Genomic DNA, 23,388 nt, shown 5'->3' on the forward strand with positions numbered 1-23,388 from the left:
CACAGAGTGAAAAGAAAGATGGATGAAGAAAACAGGCACAGCCTTACTCCATCAGCAAATGTTTGTTGAGGGGCTCCTGTGTGCCTGGAACAATATGCTAACAAGGAGGAAGCAGGTAGAAGGAAGGAGTGACAGACGGGAGAAGGCTTGTGGTTTCTGAACTAGAGGAAGCACAGGTTAACTGTTTCTAAGGCTGTACCGGTGGCGATGGTACAGCCTGGAAGCTGAATCTGCCACCCTTCAATGCGATGCTGAGTTAAGGTCTGCAGTTCATGGTTCTCCTCGGTGCATCATTAAATTTGCACCAACTCCTCCCCAAATGGAATAATCCCAATAATACAATCACACTGGGGGCTGCAGAAGTTCTTGGCAGGCCCACACTCACCTAGGGAATATTAGTCAAGATTCAGTGAACTAGGCCGAGGGCCAAGTTTGGCCCACAGGCTGGAAGTTTGCCAAATGCAAAGTAATCCAATATGTTATCTTAACAAATATTCTTTAGTTTTTGGTCATGTTCTGAGTTCAGAGTTTCATGTAGTGAGAAACTGATCCTAATCAAGGATTACATTTTTATGGAACGCCAACCTATTTATATTCCTAAAAGATACATTAAAGGAAATGCATTCAATTATAGGTGAAATATGTAATTAGTCCCTGTTGTAAATTTCAACAAAAACTCAGTTTACTAAAATTAGTAAATAAGTGGTTTTTAAACTACAGAAGTAGTTCAACTTATGCTAGTTAAAGACATACTCCGCAGACTTCATAAAATTCTCAGTATTTGTTTCAGGAAATGAGGTTTTGCTGATTTATTCAATGACTACAACTTTCTGGACTGTTGACATGATTTCCCTCTCTCCATCTCTCTCTCTCTCTCTCTGTCTCTCATATTCCCTCCTTTCTTTAGTTTTCTGTTAGCAGTGGCTTCCAAAAAGGGCCAGAAAACATGAAAATGCAAAGCACTAAAAGATGAAATACTGTATTGTGATGATGGGTCCCCTTTCCTTCCCATCCTCCTAAAGCATATGTATGTTAAATTTGGCAAAAAGAATGGGAGAGGTCTTCCCCTGCAGAAGCATGAGGGAAGGGAGGGCAGTACAGATTCTAGGCAGCCAGCTATGCTGGATGATGTACGTAAGAACTCGTGCCAGACTTTGCACCAGCCAGTGAGATCCTTCCTGTCTCTCCGTACCTCAACCGCCAATCCAGGTGCCTTTCTGAGTCTCTCTGAGCAGCCTTGACCATCACTGGACCTCAGGGGCCTCCTAAATAAAACAAAGACCTAGAGGAGTCATCCATCCTTACATGCATCTGCCTCAGGGATGACTGATTTAATAGCCTTTCCCGGACCCTGTGCTTGGCTCTAACTATTGGGCTCATCAGCTTGATTCTGAAGTTAGCTGCTATGTCATAGCCCATGAATACACAACTTTTCAATATTTTCACAAAGTTTATCTCCATTCATTTGTTTGCTTTGTGTGTTTTAAATATCCATCATGAGACCCAGTAGCATTTACTGGCAGTACCTAGCCAATTGTCTGCATACAGCCTTAGAATACGCACATGTACCTAGTTACCTATATGCACATGTCATTAGTTACCTAGCCTCATCTACTATCTGTGATATTATAGCTTTGCTTTTCTTAGCCCTTTTATTTTGGTTTGCCCAAATGCAGCCAGTATATACGGCCAAACAAAGAATGCGTACTTGGTAGTAATCTGAAATCATCTGTATGTAGCCCTAGAACTGTGAGTGCCAGAGCATGTTAATGACTTTTCAATAAAGCTTCTAATGACTATCTTCTTATCTACAGCAACCAAATGATTTAAAATTTTTGACTGTAGCTTTTCACTCCCTTTATTTTAAAGTCATTTAGGTAATTATTATGACAAAAGAGTCTCCTTATTTGCCCCACCACACCTCTTTCTTGAATTCTGACATCAACTTCCAACTGCTAGCAAGACACTGCTATCTGCATGTTCCTCAGGCCCCTCAAATTCAGCACATGGAAATATTCCCTCAGCATTGCCCCTGATTTAGATAAGGAAACTCCTCCTCCTAGGTCTATTATCCAGTGGCTCAATCTTTCTCTCTTCAATTCTACTTCCTGAATGTATCTCACATTTGCTTCATCTTCTCCATTCCCTCCACCACAGTCCTGGTTCATGCCTTCCTGCACTAGGGCAGCAGATCTAACGGTCCTCCTTCTTCAAGCTCGGCCCTCTGCAACACCCTCTGTGGTGGCCATGCCAAGCTATTTGTCCCTTCCGTTTAATTAAAGCAACTCTCACTTTCCTGCCACAGAAAGTCTACGTATCTTCCCTCATAAATTACGCTTGTCCTATTCTGTGAATGCCCCTGGCTTCTGCCCACAGACCCCTGCACTCTAGCCCTCTGCACATGCCACGTTCCCTCACTCTTCAGCTCACGCGCAGTGTCTGTTAAAGAATAGATCAACAAATGACATAAAAGCAGCCATCGTGAGTTGCCACAGAATGGCCCACAGATGAACAGAGTTAACTCTGCATCCAGAGGTGATCTGACTTACTGATTGTTTGGGGAATGGCTTTTGCTCGTTCTTCCACCTAAAGCCAAGAGCTGGGGCGCTGCTCTGGTACTTCGTCCAGCCGTCAGGATGTGAAGGGATACAAGGAAGAAGGAGCGGACAGGCCGGCACTCACATCCAAGCAAAAGGCAAGGTAAGGGAGCAGGGAGAGAACAATGGCTGTTGTGAGTCTTTGGGCTTGTGTGAGGCCTTCTGTGGGCTTTGCCAAGTTTGTGTTTTATGATCCTATAAAATATAGGGCTACATAATGAATTCAAAAAGAATTTAGTTTAAAAAATCATTTATGGCTTTTTACTTTAAATCAAACAACATTACCCAGTAATAGACATGACTGTGCTTCATAAATAAAGGTACATTCATTCAGGGTAAACTCAGCACACTGACTCAAACATTGAAATAGGCACCAAATAGTGTGCTAGTTTATTTCATGTAACCTGAAGCTATAAATGCAGGCACTTAGAGACCATGAAACATACACACTGGAAAACAGCATCTACTCACTTAAGCACATACTGAAGTTCAGTCACACAGAATTTCAGAAAAACCAAAGGTCTTGTAAATATTTAGGAATCATTTTGTGATTAATGAAGGGAAGGCCACCTCTGGGAGTGATGCCTCTATAATTTACTTTAAGAAACCTGGGAATAGAATAGAATATTGAAGATATTCCAAAAAATGAAAATTTCTCCAAGGAAAACTGGAGTTAGGATATACATTTATTCAACATACATGGTACGTACCTCTAGGTCAATATTCTCAGTTTTGCTCCTGAAAAACCAAGGACTGATGATGTCCAGACTGACCTATCTGAGTTAGGTTTTGCTGTGTCCACCAAAACAGCAGCAAGAGAGTCACAGGTTCAGGGGCTGACAGCAGTAACACGTATGCCTCAGTCACAGGTCTGTGCATCATCAGTGGCTCTTCTGAGCTTGGCTGGACTCAGGCTCAAGCATGCTGCCTCTGGCTAAGGAGAGGGGGACACAAAAGGTCAAGCCACAACCCACAAACACACTGAAAGCCTCAGCTGGAACATGGCGCGTGTCACATCTAGTCACGGTCAATTGGTCAAAACCAGTCCCATGGGCAAGGGAGAAGTCAGTGGAGCAGATAATATCCACAGCCCTTAAGAGGTACTGCCAAGTCACATGGCAAAAAGTGGGGGTGCAGCATCCTTCTACAGCAAGCAGAATGCTTGGGAACAACCATCTAATGTAGTACGGCATCTCTGATATACTTCCCGAGTATCCGTCGTGGTTTTGGTGCAGCCGTGCATGACCAGACACAGTATTCTGACAGGAATCTGCTTTATTTCCTTCTCCCTTTAGCCTTTCTTGAGTGAGCCTAATACCTGATGCCACTGTGAGGAGAGTTGCCCTGACTTTTAATCTCTTAGGCTGTTAGGTTGTTCAAGATGGACAGAGCTCAAGTTTCACCTAATGGGCTTTGCAACTCAACTGAAATGTTCCCTTCCCTCAAATGCCTTAGAACTTCCTGTCTGCATGGTTCATTTTGGTTCTTACTTCTTAATATATCTCATACATGACTTTATCCTATACTCTCTTTAAAAATGGTTTCCTGGGTACACAATTTTTAGTTGCCATTTATTTTCTCTCAGAACTTGGGATGCTATCTTACTTCGTCTAACTTCTATTGTTGCTGTTGACAAGTGTACTGACTTTCCAATTTTCCTTTTGTAGGTGATTGGCCTTTTCTCTCTTTTTTCTTTTAAATCCTGCCCTGTGTATTTTTTTTTGACATCATTAATCCTCAATTACATGAGCAATATTATGGTTACTAGACTCCCCCCATTATCAAGTCCCCACCACACACCCCATTACAGTCACTGTCCATCAGCGTAGTAAGATGCTGTAGAGTCACTACTTGTCTTTTCTGTGTTGTACCGCCCTCCGCATGCCTCCGCCCTACATTATGTGTGCTAATTGTAATGCCTCCTTTCCCCCCTTGTCCCTCCCTTCCCACCTATCCTCCCCAGTCCCTTTCCCTTTGGCAACTGTTAGTCCATTTTTGGGTTCTGTGAGTCTACTGCTGTTTTTTACCTTCAGTTTTTGCTTTGTTCTTATACTCCACAGATGAGTGAAATCATTTGGTACTTGTCTTTCTCTACCTGGCTTATTTCACTGAGTGTAATACCCTCTAGCGACATCCGTGTTGTTGCAAATGGCAGGGTTTGTTTTCTTCTTATGGCTGAAAAATATTCCATAGTGTATATGTACCACATCTTCTTTATCCATTCATCTACTGATGGACACCTATGTTGCTTCCATTTCTTGGCTATTGTAAATAGTGTTGCGATAAACATAGGGATGCATATGTTGCCCTGTGTATTTGATATTATGCAATTTCAATACCCAAATGTCCAGTTGTTGATTTATTTTTATTTGTACTGCCTACTAGAAATTACTCTTCCAATTTCTGTAAATTTTATTTTTTATCACTTCTAGAATATTCTCAGTCATTAGCACCTCAGATACTGTCTCTTCTTCATTCTCACTATTTTCTCCTTCTGGGACTCCAGCCATATTTTGAAACTTTTCCTGCTTTCCTCCAAATCTTTTAACTTTTTCAACTTTTCTAAATCTCTGTTTATCTGTACTACCTTCTGGATAATTGTCTCAACAATGATTTTGCCCACCCACTGACTCCTTAAATTCTGCAAACCTGTTGCTCATTTCTAGAAATTCTCTTTGGCTCTTTAGTGTGATTTCTTATTATTTACTCACTTTTGTGATTCCATGTGTTTCTCTCTTGTATTCCATAGTTGATCACTTCAATATTGGAGGTTTTGGAGGCTCTAAATCTATTGCTTTTGTTTCTGTTGACTTTCACCCAAGTGTGCATGGTTGATCTTTGCTAATGAGCCAGCATTTCATTGATGTTAATCTGGGTAAAACCCAAGGATCCAAATTGAGGATGATGTTTCTGTTGCATGGTGCTAGTGGCCTCCTTTGACAGTGCTCAGCTGAATCCTCTGAGGAGGCTGAGATGGAGCCTCAGACCTTGCCACAGACCCAAGGCTTGGTCCAGAAGCTGCAGCGCCAATATCCACATTTGTTTGCAGAAGGCATCTTGCCGTCTACATTTGTTTACTGTTCTCCATTGCCGTTTCAGCATTTCAGTTTGGTTTTGTCTTGTGATCTCCCTTTAGATTTAATTCCCTTCATTTTAAGACTTCAGAAATACGATAAATTTGTTTTATGCAGGGGCTATTATTTTCAAGCAAGAAGGCCCTGCAGAGTATCTAATCTACAGTACTGCCAGCAGTGGGTGTCTTCAGTGATATTTTTTACTTTTGGTTTATAGCTCTGCTTTTAAAAGCTGAGCTTGCCAAGTGTTGAAATTCCCAGATAAATGGAGCATGACTTAAATTATTTTAAACATAGAGCAGCAGAGTTATAACACTCAACTTTGACTTTCTTGCTTAAAATGCACCCAGTATCAGGACTGGTTTGCTTAAATGACTGACTCCCTATGTTAAGGAGATCACGTGAGTCAGTAAGGTTTGCTCTGCCAGCAGGGTGCATATAAATCTGTCACCACTGCTAAAAAGGTTACTCAAAATATTGCTTATTGAATGATGAGTTAATAATATAATCTCATAAAGGAAGGCTAAAGTAATTATCATCACAAATAACTTAGCTAGTATGGCTGAAATTTCAAGGCTTTACTACAACTCCGTTGATGGTAAGGAGACTACTGTTGCGAACATTGCCACTATGGGCCTGCTATCTATCACAAGCTTTGGATTCTGATATTTGTTAGTCTATAATTTATCTTTTTGAGGAAAAATATTAGCCATTAATGTAATTCATTCATTGGCTAATGGTGTCCTTTTCTCTCAAAAAAAGAAAGTGATACTAAACAGCTAAGGATCAGGACTTATGAATAAAAGATTAGATAGTCTGTAGAAGTGAGACATGTTTACAAGCCTATCTTGGCATTATGCACAGTGGGTGTTAAATAAATACCTTGATTGAAAATATTCATTTGACAAGAATGTGAGTTACAGCCTATATGAAAAGCAATCATGCAATTCTGAAAATGTGCTAAAATCAGGGTTTTCTGAGCATATTTAAATAAATTGTGTTCTGGATTCAGAACTTTATATGTAACAATGGCTTCTAAGAAGTGAAGAAAAGTTACAGTAGAAATTAAGAAATTCCCCTACCCCCACGCCTTTACACATGGAATAGGATAATTAGTACTTTCAGTAAAAAAACTCTCTTGAATGATCCAGAATTACATTGAATTGTACTATGTTGTAAATACTGTATTGACACAAGCTTTGATGCTATTACTGCCGAAAGTATGCGTGTGTGCTATGCACAGGCGATAAGCATGAAGGAGTGAGTTGATTCAGACAACAGTCAATAAAGTGCACTTACACAAATTTGAAGTTACTATCCAAGGATGAATCAATTTACACGGTTCCATCATCTCTGCCTGAAGCGCTCTCTAGAGTTTCCCTGCCAATGATGTCTCTAAGGAAAGAGTAAATTCATTCACTCTCTTTTGAACCCATACATGGTATCTTTGTGAACATTTCACCTACTTCAGTTTAGTTCAGAAGGTTGGATATTCACACTTGAAAAATCAAAGTTAAAACATACCCAGGGAAACACATTTCAGTGTTTGTACTTTCTGCGTTTGGAAAACTCTATAATGAGCCAAAGATGTTTGTAAATATCATTTATCCTAACTGAGTTCTGAATACTTTTATGTTAATATTTCAAAGATTAACTTTAAAAGCCTAACACAAAGGGATGATGATTGAACTTTTTAGCAATTTAAATCTATTTCTAAGGTTAATATTCATGAAAAAATCTTTGTTTGAAGTTCTTTGAAATCTTGACATCTTTTTCTTTCTCCAAAAGTTGTATTTTCACGGAATATATATTTAAACTTCAAATAGACTTGTGATAGGCAATTCATGGGGTTTAACTGCACTTAAAAATTCAGGCTTAAAGTTTCAATACCAGAAACTAGCATCCATGATGTTATTTGCAGAATACAAAATGTAAGAAAAGATGTTTTTAAAGTGAAGTAAGGCAATTTTTATCTGAAAAGACCTCGAGGTTAATGAAGAAAAAAGTGCTAGAAATGTAAGAAAATATCTTGAAATATTTCTTCTCATCTTTAACATTATTCTCATTGCTGCTCTTTCTTTTGTTGAAAAACTAGAAGGAGAATGCATCTCAGTGTGTCTGGAAAGAGCCTTGGGGAATTTAGCTCACTTGTTAAGAGAGAAAGGAACTAAGCACATTATATGATAGTTAAAGTATTTTCTACTTCAAATTCCTTCTGAATCTCTATTCTATCAAAGGCTGGAATGAAAGAAAGCAGGATGAAAACCCCGCCTCTCCTGATGCGTGGTGACAACAGCCTGTTATCACGGGATGTTTTCCTAAAACACTGTTGTTGCGGCACCATTAATAACACAAGAGAATCCATATCGTTCACTAGCACAATCCTCCATCCATATCAGGACTACAAATGGCTTTGTATGTCTGCATATAAATTTCCCTGTTAGTAAAATATATATGACTCTGACAGTGAAACTCTACAAAGAACTTTTGTAGAAATCTTTATGACCACACAAGGGTCAATGAAACCCTACAACCAAAAATCGCTTTCTGTACTTTTAACTGGCATGAACTGCTGTTTAGGGGCTGCTTTTGGTATATAAGAACTAAATTTTAATTAATGTTTTCTATCAGGCATGCAATACAGAATTGAAAACAAGAATAAAATTATCCACTTTAAAAAAGAGATATGATTATAGAGGAAGTAAACAAAGTTGCAAATATTGTGTAAATGCATTAATGAGTAAAACACAAGGCCATATATTTTTACTAGTTATTAGTTATTAGTATCTTTGTGTATGTTGTGTAAAAACATTTAAATGCATTTGAATAGAATAGGTGTTCTTCATGTATTTGCTAGTAAGTAGCTTTTTGTTGCTTGCTTATTGCATGAAAAATATGCTTGTAAAAAGTTTTATCACCTATTCAGTGTAAGTCTATATCCCTTCATATCTAACAACTTCATATATATTTGTGTTTTAAATATAAAAGCACATTGTACTGTGTGCTTTGAGGGGACATTTTTTAAGTGATTAAAACAATATATTTCTTATCTAATAATACCAAAGTCTCATTTATATCTCTTTGTACATATATGATGAATTAATGACCAATAGTGCAACTGTAATTTTAAAATAAAATGAAATAAACAAACAAACAAAACAACAAAAAAAGCTACGTAGTGTCAAAAGATGGTTTCCCCTCATGCCAGTAAAGCTCTATCTGTGAGCATGCTCAGACGCGTGGGAGGTACCAAAGTTACTATATCAGAACTCCTTCTGAGGTGTAAGGAGGATACATCTGATAACTCAATCGCTGTAAACCTATTGTTATTTTGCTGGTATTAAACATCTCTTCAGCTTCAGATTGATTGCAATGTTCCTACTACTTCATTTCATCATTCTGATAGATATCAAAGGTAAGGCTGCTGCTTTCTCATATAAATGAATGCAGTTTCCAAAAGAATATAATATTTCTCTTTAGTTCTGTCACATTTATCATAGACTCCTTTCAGCGTTTGCTAAACAGACATCCAATCTGCATTTTCATTAACATTATCACTCATTGTTTCTAGTCCCATCCTAGCTATTTCTAGTTGCAACAAATTTTTCATGGAAAATTCCTTTGTATGTCATTAAAATTCTAAATGAAATATATTTTAAAAAGATTGTGGAATATATCAGTTATGGAGAAAATTTTAGTATTTGTAAAAAACAATGATAACAAATCAATTAGAATTTTACCTTACAACGTTTCAACCTGTTGAAATCTGTTCATCAAATGTATGCAATTGCTAGTTACTATGTTTCATTAATGTAGTTAAACTAGTTAAGCTGGGAACCGCAAAGCCACAGACAAATCTGAAGACCAGTGTCTCTCCCTAAGAGGAAACCTATCTAATACCAAATTGTTAAAAATGTACAAAAGTGTACCTATTTTGATAATTCTCTTTTCTGTTTTTGATATTTAAACATGTTTATTTCAGTCAAATTGCTAATTTTCAAGTTAGTGGCATTTTTATTGTAAAGCTGAGAAAAAAGATCTAATCTTCACCTGGTTTTAAAGAAAAATATGGACTTGTTTTGTTGTGAGCTTGTACATTTGTAAGTAAATAAATAATCTATTCATCATATCCAAGGCATTTTGGGTTTATTACTATTATTAAAAAAATATACCTATTTAAGTTCATAGTCTTTCTTAAAGACTTTGTATACTCTCTGAGAATAAAGTTACAATTTGAAGTTATTTTTAATTTTCTGAGAAATTCATTTTAGGCTTTTAAAATACTCACTTTTTATAAATGATACAACTGTCTATTTTAAATCTTGGATTAGAATGCAGTGTTTATAAACCATTGTTTAAGAACTTAACAAGTACAAGATTTTTTAAACATTTAAATTTTAGTTTGAATTTGATGTGATACTAAAACTATGCTTCAAATTATTTAAAAATATTCTGATGCACTTAGCACAATTTATATTTTTGTTTCAATCTCTTAATTGAAAAATTGTTACCTTAAGTTATCACTAATGTGTTATATGAAGTATTTCTTAAGAAGAAACACCATATGAGCCCATTTTACATGACAAACAAAGATAGAAAGCAATCTATTTCTTTGATTTAAGGTCTCTCAGAAGGTCATACCTTATGCACATTTGCAGTATTCAATTTCATGTGATTTTTAAAAATGGACAGTTATAAGTAGGTTTCTTGGGGTTCAATACACTTTATAGAGGTCATCTATACTCTTAAAAATTCTTTAATATACAGAAATATAAGGTTAACCAAATTTTACTATAGTATTGCTTTTACTTGCAGTAATGCATTTCATTGATTTTTGCTTACAAAAAATCTGAGATGAAAAACAGCTATTAGTAAAATAATATTTTAAGTTTTGTCATAATGTAATGGTGTTCTTTAAACCAGAAAAAGAAGAGAAAGAAGTTTTAAACACATGAATATTATTTGTTTTTTATTTCTTACATAAATGCCCTAATTTCAGATCCATAGTAACAACTTGGTAAGTATTTATTAATTGTAATTCTCTGGAAACTTTAGTTTCTACTCTTACATTACTTTGGATTGCTAATTTAACCAGTTTTATATTTAAAATAATTTATTTTCAAAGTTAGACATGCTAATCAATACTTTGATATCTTCCTTATATTTATTAAAGTAGTGATCATTTGCTACATAAATAGCAAAACTGTTTTTCTTTTTCACAATAAAATTATAGACAAGCTATAAGACTATAAAAAGCAAAGAAAAGTAATTTCAAATTATGTAAGAGCAAAGATTGCTTTTTCAAGTTTAATCAATATCTGTATTAGATTCATAGAACCAAATCTAAACCAAACAGGAAAGGGTAGAAATTCTATATTTGTCTTTTTTCTTCTGGCCAAGACCAACTTGAGAGTTTGAGGAATAAATGATACTCTCTGAAGCTACAGACATTAATTTATAAGTAAATGTAACATCTTATTATCACTTTCTACTGTATTTTTATCATCCGTTTATTCACTGGATATCCTTATTAACCAGCTTCAAACCACCTCGTACCCTGAAAAAATACAGTTTTTTGTGGACTAGTCATGGACAGTATTACAAACCCAAACATGGGCTTACATGGGGAATTTAAATCATGAAGAATGAAGCATGTTACTTAGGAAACTACCAATTTCTACTTATTCAAATAATTTGCTAACAAAGCAGCATTTTGAAGTGAGCAGTGTTTGACTTCCCCCTAGTGGACAAGCTGAGAGCTCAATTCCGACCGTCCTTTTTCTGAGTTCAAATCGGTCTCTGTAACTTGAGAAAAGATTTTCCAATTAAATTCTAATTTCACACAATTACATCCAGGCTTCTGATAGCTGCGAAAATCAGTTATACTGCAGGCTAGTCATACTGAAAGGCTACAGCAACACCAGTAATAAAAAAGAAACGCATCTGCCTAGGGGCTGAATGGAGCCCCGCTGTGAGGGAGGAGGGAAAATAGCAGAAACTCCGACGTTAAAACCACTCAGGATGTGCGAACTCTAACAGCACTGCTAAATACATGTGGCAACAGATGTCTATCATTCGTTCATCTCACGGTGAATAAATATGACCAGATGTGTTCAGAGTTTTGAGGACTCTCACTTGAAGTGGCAAAATTGGCTAAATTCTAGAGATGCAATTGGGATGCTGCTTTAAGGTAAATTGATATTGAAAAATGGTGTGTTTTTATCCTAGGAAATTGTGCCCATGAATGAAACTCAGTTAACTAATAATAGTTTTTGTGTACATAGTTATATAATGATAAATTCACAGCATTTTTAGGAGAGCAATGTACATATATAATATATTGCATTATATAATATATGTATATATCTCAATGTATAATATTGAGAACCCAAACTGCCTGGTTTAGTTGTTTGGTAAATATATAACCTATACGTTCACCAGGCAAAATGAATGTGCTTGTTTTTACATGAGAAATAACAGTGGAATTATCTGAAAATGAAAAATACACATCTTTTCCCATGGTTTACTCACATATACCAATTTCTCACCCCTCTACTTCCAGATTGTTGAGGGACTAGAGAAAAAAATAAGTTTGCAATAAATTTCCACATGGCTAAATGCCTCAGAAAAGTGCTTCTAAATCAAATGAAAATGACTGATGTAATAATTTTGCGACAAATAGACTTCTGAACATTTTAAGATATGAAAGGAATTTCGATTGCAAAGTCAACTTTAATACTAAGTCATAGGCCTTTGATTTTGAACATTCCATTCACATAAATGGAATCATACAGTAAAAAAAAAAAAAGCCTTTGAAATATGCTCAGCCTGACTGACCAAATCCTTGGCCTCTCCTCCTGCGCGCCCTCCTCTCCACTGTTCTGGCTTCTGCCCTGCCACTGTCTCTGCCCCCTCCCCCCCGCTGCTGCCCCCTTCTTGGTTCGGCTTCCCACCACCTGTGTCCCCTTCTCCCGCCCACCTCTGCACACTTCTTTCTGGGATCCCCTCCCTCACGCTCTTCCCACCATCTCTGCACCTCACCTGCCCACTCTCACCTCTGTCTTCCAGGTTTCCTGGCCTCTGAAACCCTCCTGTCTTGTCTTCCTGCCTCATTTTCTACCCTCTTGCCCTCTGAGCTCCTATCTTCTCCAGCTCAGGCTTCATCCTTCCCGCATCCCGGGCTCTCAGATTCCCATATCTGCTCCTCCCTGATGATTAGCATCGCCTTTACATTTCCACCGTGGAATCCTCGATCCCTCAGGTTGCTCCTCCTCACGTACTCCTCACCTCTCGGCACCCCTGCCTTTGTTGAGCTTCCTCTCCGGAGTCTTCAGCTGCTTTTCTCGCCTCCCCTTTGACCCTGCCTCCTTCCTGTTCTTTGTGTCCAGTCCCAGTGCCTCCGGGCCTGGTCAGCAGTCACCCTTTCTGCTGCTAAGATTGCTGGAACATGTGCCCAAATGGAACCAAACAAGTGTTAGATCGAATTTCATCTTCAACACCAGTTTGCTCTTGTTTTTTACGTCTGTGATGATTTATCTACAATTCTGAAATCCAGAAAGCTCTGAAAATGGAAAGTTTTAACACTTTTGCCTACAAATCTGGTCAAAATTGGCCAATACATCATCTACCCAGAGGCTATTTAGAGCCTTTATATATAAACTTTTGCAAAATGTCATACATGGTGATGCAGATAAATATTGATGTGTTTAATTATGGGGTTTTCCCCCCAGGCCTAGCAAGGAATGTTATGGAATTTATAGTGTGCATATCATATTAACTTTCTAAAATAAAACAAATTATAAATTCTGAAACACATCTCTCCAAAGGGTTCCTATGAAGGTATTATAGATCTGCACTAGCCATCGCCCTGTTTAGCTCACCCACTGTCTGGTGTCATATTATTCTCACTAGTAATATCTGATTGTCTTCTTTGCCCATGAAAGTTGTGTGTTAACAGAATAAATGTTTGATGAAGAAGAGATAATTTTAACCAATTCTCTCTTTCTCTGACTCTAGTTTACTTTTCATTCAACAAAATTCTTAGAAAAATGTTAGTGACTATATTTTTCTTTCTAATAATTCCAACTGTATTTAAATCTGTTCTGGTTTTATAATGATATTATTATATCATACTATTATATCTGGTTTTGTTCATGATATTATTCCTTCCATTATTTCTATGAGAATTTTAAATTGCACAGATTTTTGACAGCTCTTTGAAGCACCATCATTTAGTTCCCCAGGTATAAATTCTCCCCTTTTTGGAGCCCTGGACATTTTCATCAACTTGGAGGGATATTTTCCTGCACGGTCTCTCTATGAATGGTCCCATAACTGCTTCAATATAGCCATTGGAGTGTTCAGATCTGGGCTGTAGTTTATATCAGTATCTCAGGGATTTCACCTCGTGGGTGATCCAATTCCAAATCTCACACCCACTTTGCAAAGGTGTGACTGCTGATTTTCCCTGCTGGACATGGGCAATGGGCAATATGCATATCACAGCCTTGAGTGGTCAGGCAGAGCTATTTCAATCCCCATTCCTTCCCAGGGGCTCAGTCCCAGCATGTGGCTCCTGTAGGTCCTAGAGTCACCTGGGCAGGTGGCACTCAGCCCCTTCTCAAACAGGCAAGAACCCAGCTCTCATTGCTCATCAGCCCCAGCTCCTGTTGACCAAGCGGGTCAGTTCCTCTCCCGACAGTGGCTTTTCCTCTAGTCCTATGCTGTGGGGAGTGGTCTCTTCCACGAGCTAAGGGTTTTAATGAAAAAACATAACATCAACGTTTTCTGTGTCTGTGGGAAAGAATATGTTATGGGGAGCATATCCAAGACTTGCTCACAATAGGTCATCTGGACCCAGTAGCTAAGAAAAGGTGGTTTTTATCCTTGAGATTTTGCCTTCTTAGAGATTGAACCCGGGTAGGCATACACACCAGAGACGTGGTCATGAAGTAAAGGGTTACACAAGCATAAGGGACAGGCTAGGAGAGGCGGCGCAGTGACAGGATGCTGGATTCAGGGCTGGTAGACCTGTGCTCGTCACAGCACCTTATCCTTACCTGCCTTTGACCTTCAGCCTCATACCGAAAAACCTCTCAGCCTCAGCCATAACACTGGTAGAATTGTTCAGTTTCTAAGAACCACTTGTAATGGTATTAAGTAGATTCAAGGACTCCAGCCCCCATAGATTCAATAGGTCTAGGGTGGGATGTGGGATTCTGCCCATTCTAGAAGGGTCCCAGGGGTCTGATCAACTTGTCGCATGGATCACACTTCTGGAAACTGGTATTAACAGGTTACATATCAAAATAGAAGTAGGCTTTTTAAAAAATAAGGGATGCTAATTCTTTGTTATGTTCTTTGTGTGTACCAGGATTGCTAATTGGTTCACCTGGATTATTTAACTTGCTAAATCTACCTGAACAGGTTTTTTTTTTAATTTTGGGGATTATGAGGACAAATTAAATTTGTTGGCAGGGGGATAGCTGAACCTGTATTGTCTAATGACCAATATACAGCCTCTTAAGGGATGGTATAATTTTTAGAAGTATAATTAATATGTATGTTTATAAGGCAGTCTTGATGTTAATTACCACTCCCTTCTTTGGAAGAATTAGTAATCCCCTGAAATATGTGGCCAAGGAAGAGCCCTGATTTGCAGAGAGATTCTCTTTCTCAATCATTATCTGGATTTCATTATCCAATTTTTGTTTATAATCCATCCAGTGGACACTGGAATTAGTCATTTGCTGGACGAGAGTGCTAATTCAGGGGCCTCTTCTGTCTCCCCCTTCTCCCCTCCATTCTGTCCCCCTTAGCCCCCATCTCTTACACTTTGAGTGAGACTTTCTGTCTCATCAGCACAGGCTAAAAGTAGTGCATCTGTTGTTGCAGATACTCCTACTCTTAATTTCCTTTCATGTAAATTCATGAAATGTAAGAAATGCAAAAGATATTAATTCGCTTCCATTCTGCCTTTGAGGGACACTGAAAAAGTGTTCCCTCAAAAGCCTCAAATCCTATCTGAGAATGAGGTGAAAGAGTTGTAGGTAAACTTACCTATTGGCAGGAAAAATAATCTGTGCTGAGTGGTACTGAAAAACTCCATTCCCTTGCTTAGAAGCCATTCTTTCATGGTTTTTTCCTGCTTCCCACTAAAAAATGCCACTCTTAACTACGGTGGATAAAATGAAAGCTCCTGCGGTCAGGGTTCTCACCTGGCCCTGGTTGGCTAGCTCACTGCACATGTGTGAGCAATACATCATTATTGACTCTAGAGAGCTCCACCCAGTGCTATGGGCGACATGGTGGCATGGCTGCAAGGCTGCAGGAGAGTAGAGCAGTGGCTGGAGTGGTGGCAGTGCCGAGGACAGAGGCCCAGAGGACAGCTGTGTGGGCAGAGTGGTCCAGAGGCAGAGTCTGACTTGCTGTGTGCAGACTCACTCTGAGTGGATGGGATTTTAGTGACTGACCTGCCACCATGGAGACAAAGTTGGATATAACCCTTTCACCCCAAGATTGTTCTACTATCATTTCTTTGGCCTCATTGAATCCATAGTGAACTTGCCTGGGGCTGAAACCCATTGGCAAGACACTACTTAAGCTGTAACTACTAAAGCTAAAATTATCTACTTTGAAAATAGGTTGCCTTCAGTAAGAGCACACTGTTTTGCATTGCAGTGTTATTTTCGTTCATTGTATGTATGAGTTGCAGGGGTTTTACAAGGAGTAAAAGCATGGGGCAATTCCTTTTCCTGTAACCTGATTTCTAGGTGTAGAGCATATAGTGTAATAAGCCAGTGTGGGCCATAGAATTCACCTGGAAATTTCCCACTTCTCCTCTGCTACCTCTGCTGTGTATGGGAGATAGCTTCAAGCAAAAAGGCCAAATTAAAAAAAGAAGCATTAATATAAGACAAATGAGAAAAGGGAAAAGAGCAGAGAACTTGTGTGTGCACCTAACCCACACTGGCATATATCCAACACAAACTTAGCCTGTTTCTGACATGATCATTGAAGGACCTGTATGCTCCGCACTTCCACATACAGGGATTTAGGTATGAGTAGGCCAATTATGAAAACAATTTTATTATCCTTGAAAATGTTAACTAAGTTTGGATAACAATTTGGAGGCATATGGTATGTGCTAAAAATGGAGAACTTTTCTAGGCATCAGGAGATTCAAAATTAATAAAGTAAGTTCCTTTCCATAGGTGGGGCACAGTAAACTACAGGAAGAATGAAAATATCTCTAATTATAATAAATGCCATAAATACTACAATAGATGTATGCGCAAGATGCTCTGCAAAGAAAGAGAAGTTCATCCTCTGGAGTGGTCGTGGAGGGATCAGTAAAGTTTGCATAGAAATGATTTTTGAGATAAATATCACAGAACGATGAAGTGCAAAATGAGAAAAATTGCATTTCGGACATACAGAACACGGCAAACTAATGTCTAAATGTCTTATTACCATAAAATGCGTGTTTCCCTGATGGAACACAGAGCAATTATAAGAAGTACAGGAGAACTGTCCACTGGCTATGATTGATCTGAAATCACTTTGAATGATTTAGTTTCTTCATTTTCAATACCATATGTTACGCATCGATGAATATATCCATTTGTTAGCCATTTTATTTTGCAAGGACAGTTGGACTGTTTCCAGTTTTGTCCTTTTCTGAGTACTGTTTCTGTGATATCCTTGTCTGAGTCTCTTGGGGCACCTGGGTGTGCATTTCTACGGGGATCTGGAGATCCGTATCTAGAGGTAAAACTGCCAACTCATAAGGTTCCCAGAGCCTCAAGTTTGGTAGGTCACAAATGACAAACTGTTTTCTAAAGCAGTTGCTCTAATTAAGAGTCCCACCCGTGTGTGAGAGTTTGCACAGCTCCATAGCCTTGTCAAATAGTGTATGATTGTTTTTTTAAAATTATAGCCATGCTGGTAACCTGTGTGCTATCTCATTGTAGTTTAAATTTGCATTTCCCTGATCACTTATTAGATTTAATACTTTCTCAGATTTTTTTTGCTATTTGGATATCCTCTTATATTTAGAGTCTATTCAAGCTCTTGCTACTTTTTCTATTTACTGTTAATCTTTTCTTTATTAATAAGTAGGACCACTCTCTCTCTAATATATATGTTTGTATATATATACATATATATATAATGTATATAGATAATATAAATGTGCATAAATATAAATATAAAATACATATGTATTAGAGAGTATTAGGATGTATTCTAACTATAGACTTTGAAAGTTTTTGAAACATCTCCTCTGCAGCTTACTTTCATACTTTCTTAATAGTGACATTTTATCTTTCAACAGTTCCTAAGTTTAGTCTAGTTTCTCTCTCTTTTCTCTTATGAGTGATGCTTTTGTTTGTTGTTTTTGTATTTTCTTAAAATCTCTACCCCAAAGTCATAAGGACTTTCTCCTATATTATCTTCTGGAAATTTCCTTGGTTTACCTTTAATATGTAGCATAATCTACCTCTAAGTGACCATACTCAATGGTGCTCTGCGGTGCCACCAGGTCATAAATCAAGTGTCCATACGTGTGTGTCTGTGTCTGAGCTATCTGTTCTGCTCCATTGATCTAGGTTTCAGTCTGCCCTGATATCGTGCTGCTTAGAGTATTGCACCACTGTGAGTCTTGACACACAGATGAGTTCTCTCAATGTGTTCTCTTTCTTCAAAGCTGACTTGGCTGCCTCTTTCTCTCCTGCATTACCATGTGCCTTTCAGAAGCAACTTACCCATTTCTGCTCACATATACATGCACACTCCTGGATTTTTGTTGTTTTGAACCTATAGATGAATTTGAGGTAAGTGTTAACATCTTTAAAATAGTAAGTCTCCATTCATTTAAGTATCTAATGTCTCTTAATAATTTTATATACTTTGCATAAATGTCTTGCAGATTTTTGTTAGTTTTATTCCTAAATATATGAAACAGTTGATGTGATAGTAAAGGGTATTTTTTAAACATTTCATTTTCTAATTGTTCGTTGCTGATATATAGAAATTAAATTGATTTTGTGGACACCTTGCTAAACTCACTAACACTAATAGTTTATTATTCTGGATTTTTTATGTTCACAATCGTACCAGTCATGAATAATGACAGATTTATTTCTTCTCTTCCAATAATTATACAACTGATTTACTTGCCTTACTGAATTTGCTAAGCACTTCCACACAATGTTGAAGAAATGTAGTAATAGGGAATATTGCTGTGCTGTTCCTAGTCTCAAAGGGAAAGCCATAAATAATTCACCATTGAGTATACTCTGTTATAGGTTTTTATAAATATCCTTAATTGAATCAAGTAAATTACCTTCTGTTTTCAGTTTGCATAGTTATTTTAAAGTCAGGATCTGATAGTTCTCTCTCTGGAGCCCCTGTCATGATGAGCAGAGTTAAAGACAAGCGACAAACTGGGAGTGAAAATATCTGTGAGTTATACAACAGAGAGCTAACCTTCCCAGAGAATTCCGGTAACATTGCCAGATTCCATTTTCTCACACATATTAGAGCACTGGTCCAGGCCACTGCAGTCAGGAATGTAAGTTTTACCAGTCCATGAGCCTAAATAAATTAGGTTTTTACAAAGCTAAATGCCTTCCTTTCAAAGGATTGTCTTTTCTTCTGTGGGTATGTTCTCTCTCATTTTAACAATAAAATACTATTTTTCTAACAAACCATTATTATAAAACACAGTCACTCAGGGGTTTTTAATGTTCTTATTTGCAAAACTAAAAATTAGTAACTTTTTGCAGGTCCCTCTAACTTCTTCAGTTCATCCTATTGGTGTCAGAAACCTCGGACCTCATCTGTGTATCGGTGACCCTCAAAGGACTGGCAAAGGAAAGGAAGCCAGAGCATTACGGAGAAAAGGGGTGGTGATAAGGCAACCTTTGGAGATTATGGAGAAAGAGGAAGTAAAGTAAAGCAAGGCTGTGCAATACCACGAAGCCAGGGCAGAGATGGATTTCTACTTGGTGACTGCGGTTGGCTGCGTTAGCGCTGCAGAGAACTCTGAAATGCTTACTGTATTTAGTAACAAAGAGGATATTAGTGCTTCTGGTGTGAAGAATGACAGCAGAGCAGCAGGTCCAAGACAGCATGCTTTTCAGAAGAAAAAAGGGTGGTGAGGACGTGGAGACACTGACTTGACTGATTTTTTGGGGGAATTTACTTTTGAAAGGAGAGATGTGTGCCTCTGTCCTCATGTGGACAGAGTAGGATTTGAGTCGATTGGGTGCTTGCTTGCTTGAGTGGTTGACTGGTTTAGTTGGTTGACTGGAGGAGATTGAATAAGATTAATGTTAACAGAAAATCCCTTAAGGGGAAAGACAGGAGTATTGAAAATGTAAGAGGTAAAGGAAATAATTAGCAGAAGAGAGATTCTGAGAAGAGGCAGTTAGATGGAATGCAGAACACAGAGGAGAGGCTACACTGAGGGCAGAAAGGGAGACCTGTGTCCTTGGTCCAGAAAAGATGCTTCCAGAATTCCAGCCAATACTGTGCAGTGTCTGCAAGGCTCAGCACTAGTCCATCAGTGTGAAGGGGTCCCATGCCCGTGTCAGGTCCACCGAAGTCTGGGATGCACATAAATCTGTAATCCAATGAGACTCGAATTGGGGAGAATGACCACCAAGAGGAATAATAGCCAGTGAAAGTCCCTTGGGACGGGGCAGTCAAAGAATCCGAGAGGGATAAAGGGAGAGGCAAAGAGCACAACTGTCCCTTTCTGTCCTCTCCACATTTCCCATCAGGCTGCACCCTGTCCCCTGCACAGACACCCTCCCCATATCCACCCAACCTTCACACACCACAGCATTCATTCTCTGAGTTCATTGTGCTCAGGCAGCTTGTAGGAAGAACTAGTCTCTCAGACTCAAGCAGAACAAGACAGGTGTTTGAAGACTAAAAGGCAAGCTTTCAGCTAAAAGAAAGCATCTCTCAAGGTGAAGTGTATACAGTTTCCTGGTCAGTAAAAGAGATCGTTTGGGGAGACAAGCATTCCTTGTGCCCTTATGTGGATTTATGTGTGATCCACATAAATGCACCAGCCTAGGGGAGACATGGGGCTGAAATCTACCCCTGGTGAAAATGATATTGACAATTTGAAATTCACCTGTTTTCTACTATCAGTCAACATGTATCCAGCCCATACTTTATTCCACATAGGTATGTATCATTACCATCAATCAGTTTGTCTAAACATCAGACAATATCTGAAGAGGGAGATGGGATGACAGTTTTCTGAGAAAATCTGTGAGTAGAAGAAGCCTGAGGGAAATTGACAGGCATTTGGCTTGTCCTGAAAAATATGACAGAAATGGGGCTTGGTGACCTTCCTCGAAGGCAGGCATCTTTGAAATGGGAAGGAGGTGGGGTAAAAGTGTGCAAGAAATGGGGTCTGGATCTTGTACTTACTGACTGATGTGGCCACGCAATCCTGTCAGGGCAAACAGTAGAATAAAGGTGTAAGATTTCTAAGCTGAGGAAACAACACACAAGAGGCCAATTCCTCTCCACTCACCATCACATAAAAGCTTTCTTAGCAAGTCTTTATTGGTTTCCTTCACAGAAACAGTGAATCATCTGCCCCACCACGGTGGGCTTTCAGTGAGGCTCAGACATGTCCACAAAGTGGGACGGTCTCCATTGGGTGGACTCGAATGAGCTGGATCACCTTTGCTTCTCGTGGGGGCTGCAGGGCTGCACTGAATGGTGTGCCTTCCCCTCTTAGAGATCCTGTGTCCCAGGTGGGAATGGATGTTGTCTGACCCTTGACCTAGCACCTAGAGGGCATTCGGTTAACATTTGTTTGACTCTAAGTGAGCGGTTTCCCTGGTGCTGCTCTTTCAAGAGCGACTGGCTCTCTGGCATCCATGGCAGAGGCTTCATCTGCATCTGAACAGGACCGAACTCCGCTAGGAGTGGTGCACTCTGGGAAATGGCCTCCCTGGCCTGGACCCTCTGTGGTCCCCAAATCCCTGGGGCCATGGGGTCGTCGTCTCTGGCCTCACTGTGGAGAGAGACTCAGCCAGAACATCAGGCTGATGGGTAAAGGCTTTGGCCAGCTGTAAGCAGGACTAACCCTGGAAGAGAATCAGAGAAAGCAAAGAAGGGCATGTACATCTCCTTGAATTCTTAAACTGAGAACCTAAAAAGTCGTTCTCACCTATTGTTTCCCAGTAACACAAGGAAAGTGTTGGTGGGCAGGAAAAAAACTGTCCTTGGGCAGTAGCCCAGCAGGCTTCAAAAAGCTATCAAAGAGTCATTTTAAGTCCCTTTGCACAGACATGTCCAGAATATTGACCATAAGAGAGAAGAAGAGAGACTATTCCTGAGTGATTTTCTCCAGTGCTCACACCTCCCCTCGGCTGTGTGTTCGGCAGGGGCCCCACAGAAATTGCTGCGGAGGCTATCAACATAGTTTTAATGTAGGCATCCTCGATTTTTATAACCCCCAACTTTCCATAAAAGCTCATTTTTTCCATTCCCACAGATGGCAGGAAGAATAGATAGCCGAATATACCCTTCACAGATGTCTATTGATTCTTTTTCATTATGTGCAAATACAGCAGGGATTTTTAATTATTTTTAAATTGTATGACAGAACAGAATGATAAATGGAATAAATAGAAGACTAAACAATATTTTGTCATTGGAATAAAAATGTAAGCCTGAAACTTTGGGAGGTTTAAATCTTGTAAGGGCCTCTTCCTTTGATTCCTCTTTTATTCTGAAAGGATCCATTAATTCATTCATTAATTTAAAAAGTTATTGAGCATCATGTACCCAGGCCTAAGTTACAGGATGGGGATTTAGGATGCAGAGGGCAAGGAGTAGGGGATAGATTTCATTTATTTACTTTCAATTCATATAAAATTTATACCTTAAGATGTCTTCAGGAAGATTTTCTGAGGTGAAAGTGGGGAATTATGAGAAACGCAATGGACAAACTCTGCGCATGGCCAGTCTTCCTCCTCCCCTCCCTCACGCATCCTTTCTAGGTGTGACCCAGGTTTCCCACAGAAAAAGAAACTATCTTGATCCCTCTCATCTGTAACAGTTGAATGTTTGTTTCCCCCTAAGTGAGTCTGTCGCTGGGAGATGGGCATTACTTGGATCCAGCCCTCAAAGAACTCAAGGTTACCTTCATGGTAAATCTCATGAGGGAACACAAAATACTGTCTTCAAAATACCTTATAAGGCCTCAGCCTTCTATTGCAAAATTGTCTTTGATCAAACGTTTGAGCAATTTTTCTGGATCGTTAAGAAAGTATTATTATTAAAGGTTCATGAGGACATTTTCATTGCTTATTTATCATTAAAAGACCCCCATTAATTTTCAAAAGAGAGTTGAGGCTGCTTAAAACAGAAGCTGTAATGTCCTAGGGCAGTTAAGAGAGAAAAACGTGGAGAAGTAGAGGAAGCTTTATTACAGCTCCTATTATTTTTTCATAGAGGTCACAAAACATGGTGCAATGCTAAGGCACAGCAAGCCTCCCTCTGCACCACACCTTCCTTAAGTCCTCTTTTCTGAGCTTGTGCTGAAATTGCCTGTATGACAAGGTTAACTGAGAGCCCGGCAGTCTCCAGTACTTCACAAGCCTTAGCTTGGCCAGCTCCTGAAACATACTCATATGGGAGATCTTATCATTACTTTATTTTAAATATGAGAAAACAAAAGT

At 38.8% G+C, this 23,388-nt stretch overlaps 1 protein-coding gene across 1 annotated transcript in view; it reads left to right on the forward strand.

Annotated features, from left to right (window-relative positions):
• Window positions 1-18,049: 18,049 nt before the first annotated feature.
• Window positions 18,050-23,388, forward strand: part of LOC140849074 (relaxin receptor 2-like) — a 44,315-nt gene continuing 38,976 nt past the window's right edge. Inside the window, 1 exon segment of the mRNA XM_073235173.1 lies at window positions 18,050-18,070. Coding sequence (XP_073091274.1) covers window positions 18,050-18,070 — 21 coding nt within the window.

The sequence above is a fragment of the Manis javanica genome, chromosome 1, assembly GCF_040802235.1.
Source record: "Manis javanica isolate MJ-LG chromosome 1, MJ_LKY, whole genome shotgun sequence".
NCBI classification, from domain to species: Eukaryota; Metazoa; Chordata; class Mammalia; order Pholidota; family Manidae; genus Manis; species Manis javanica.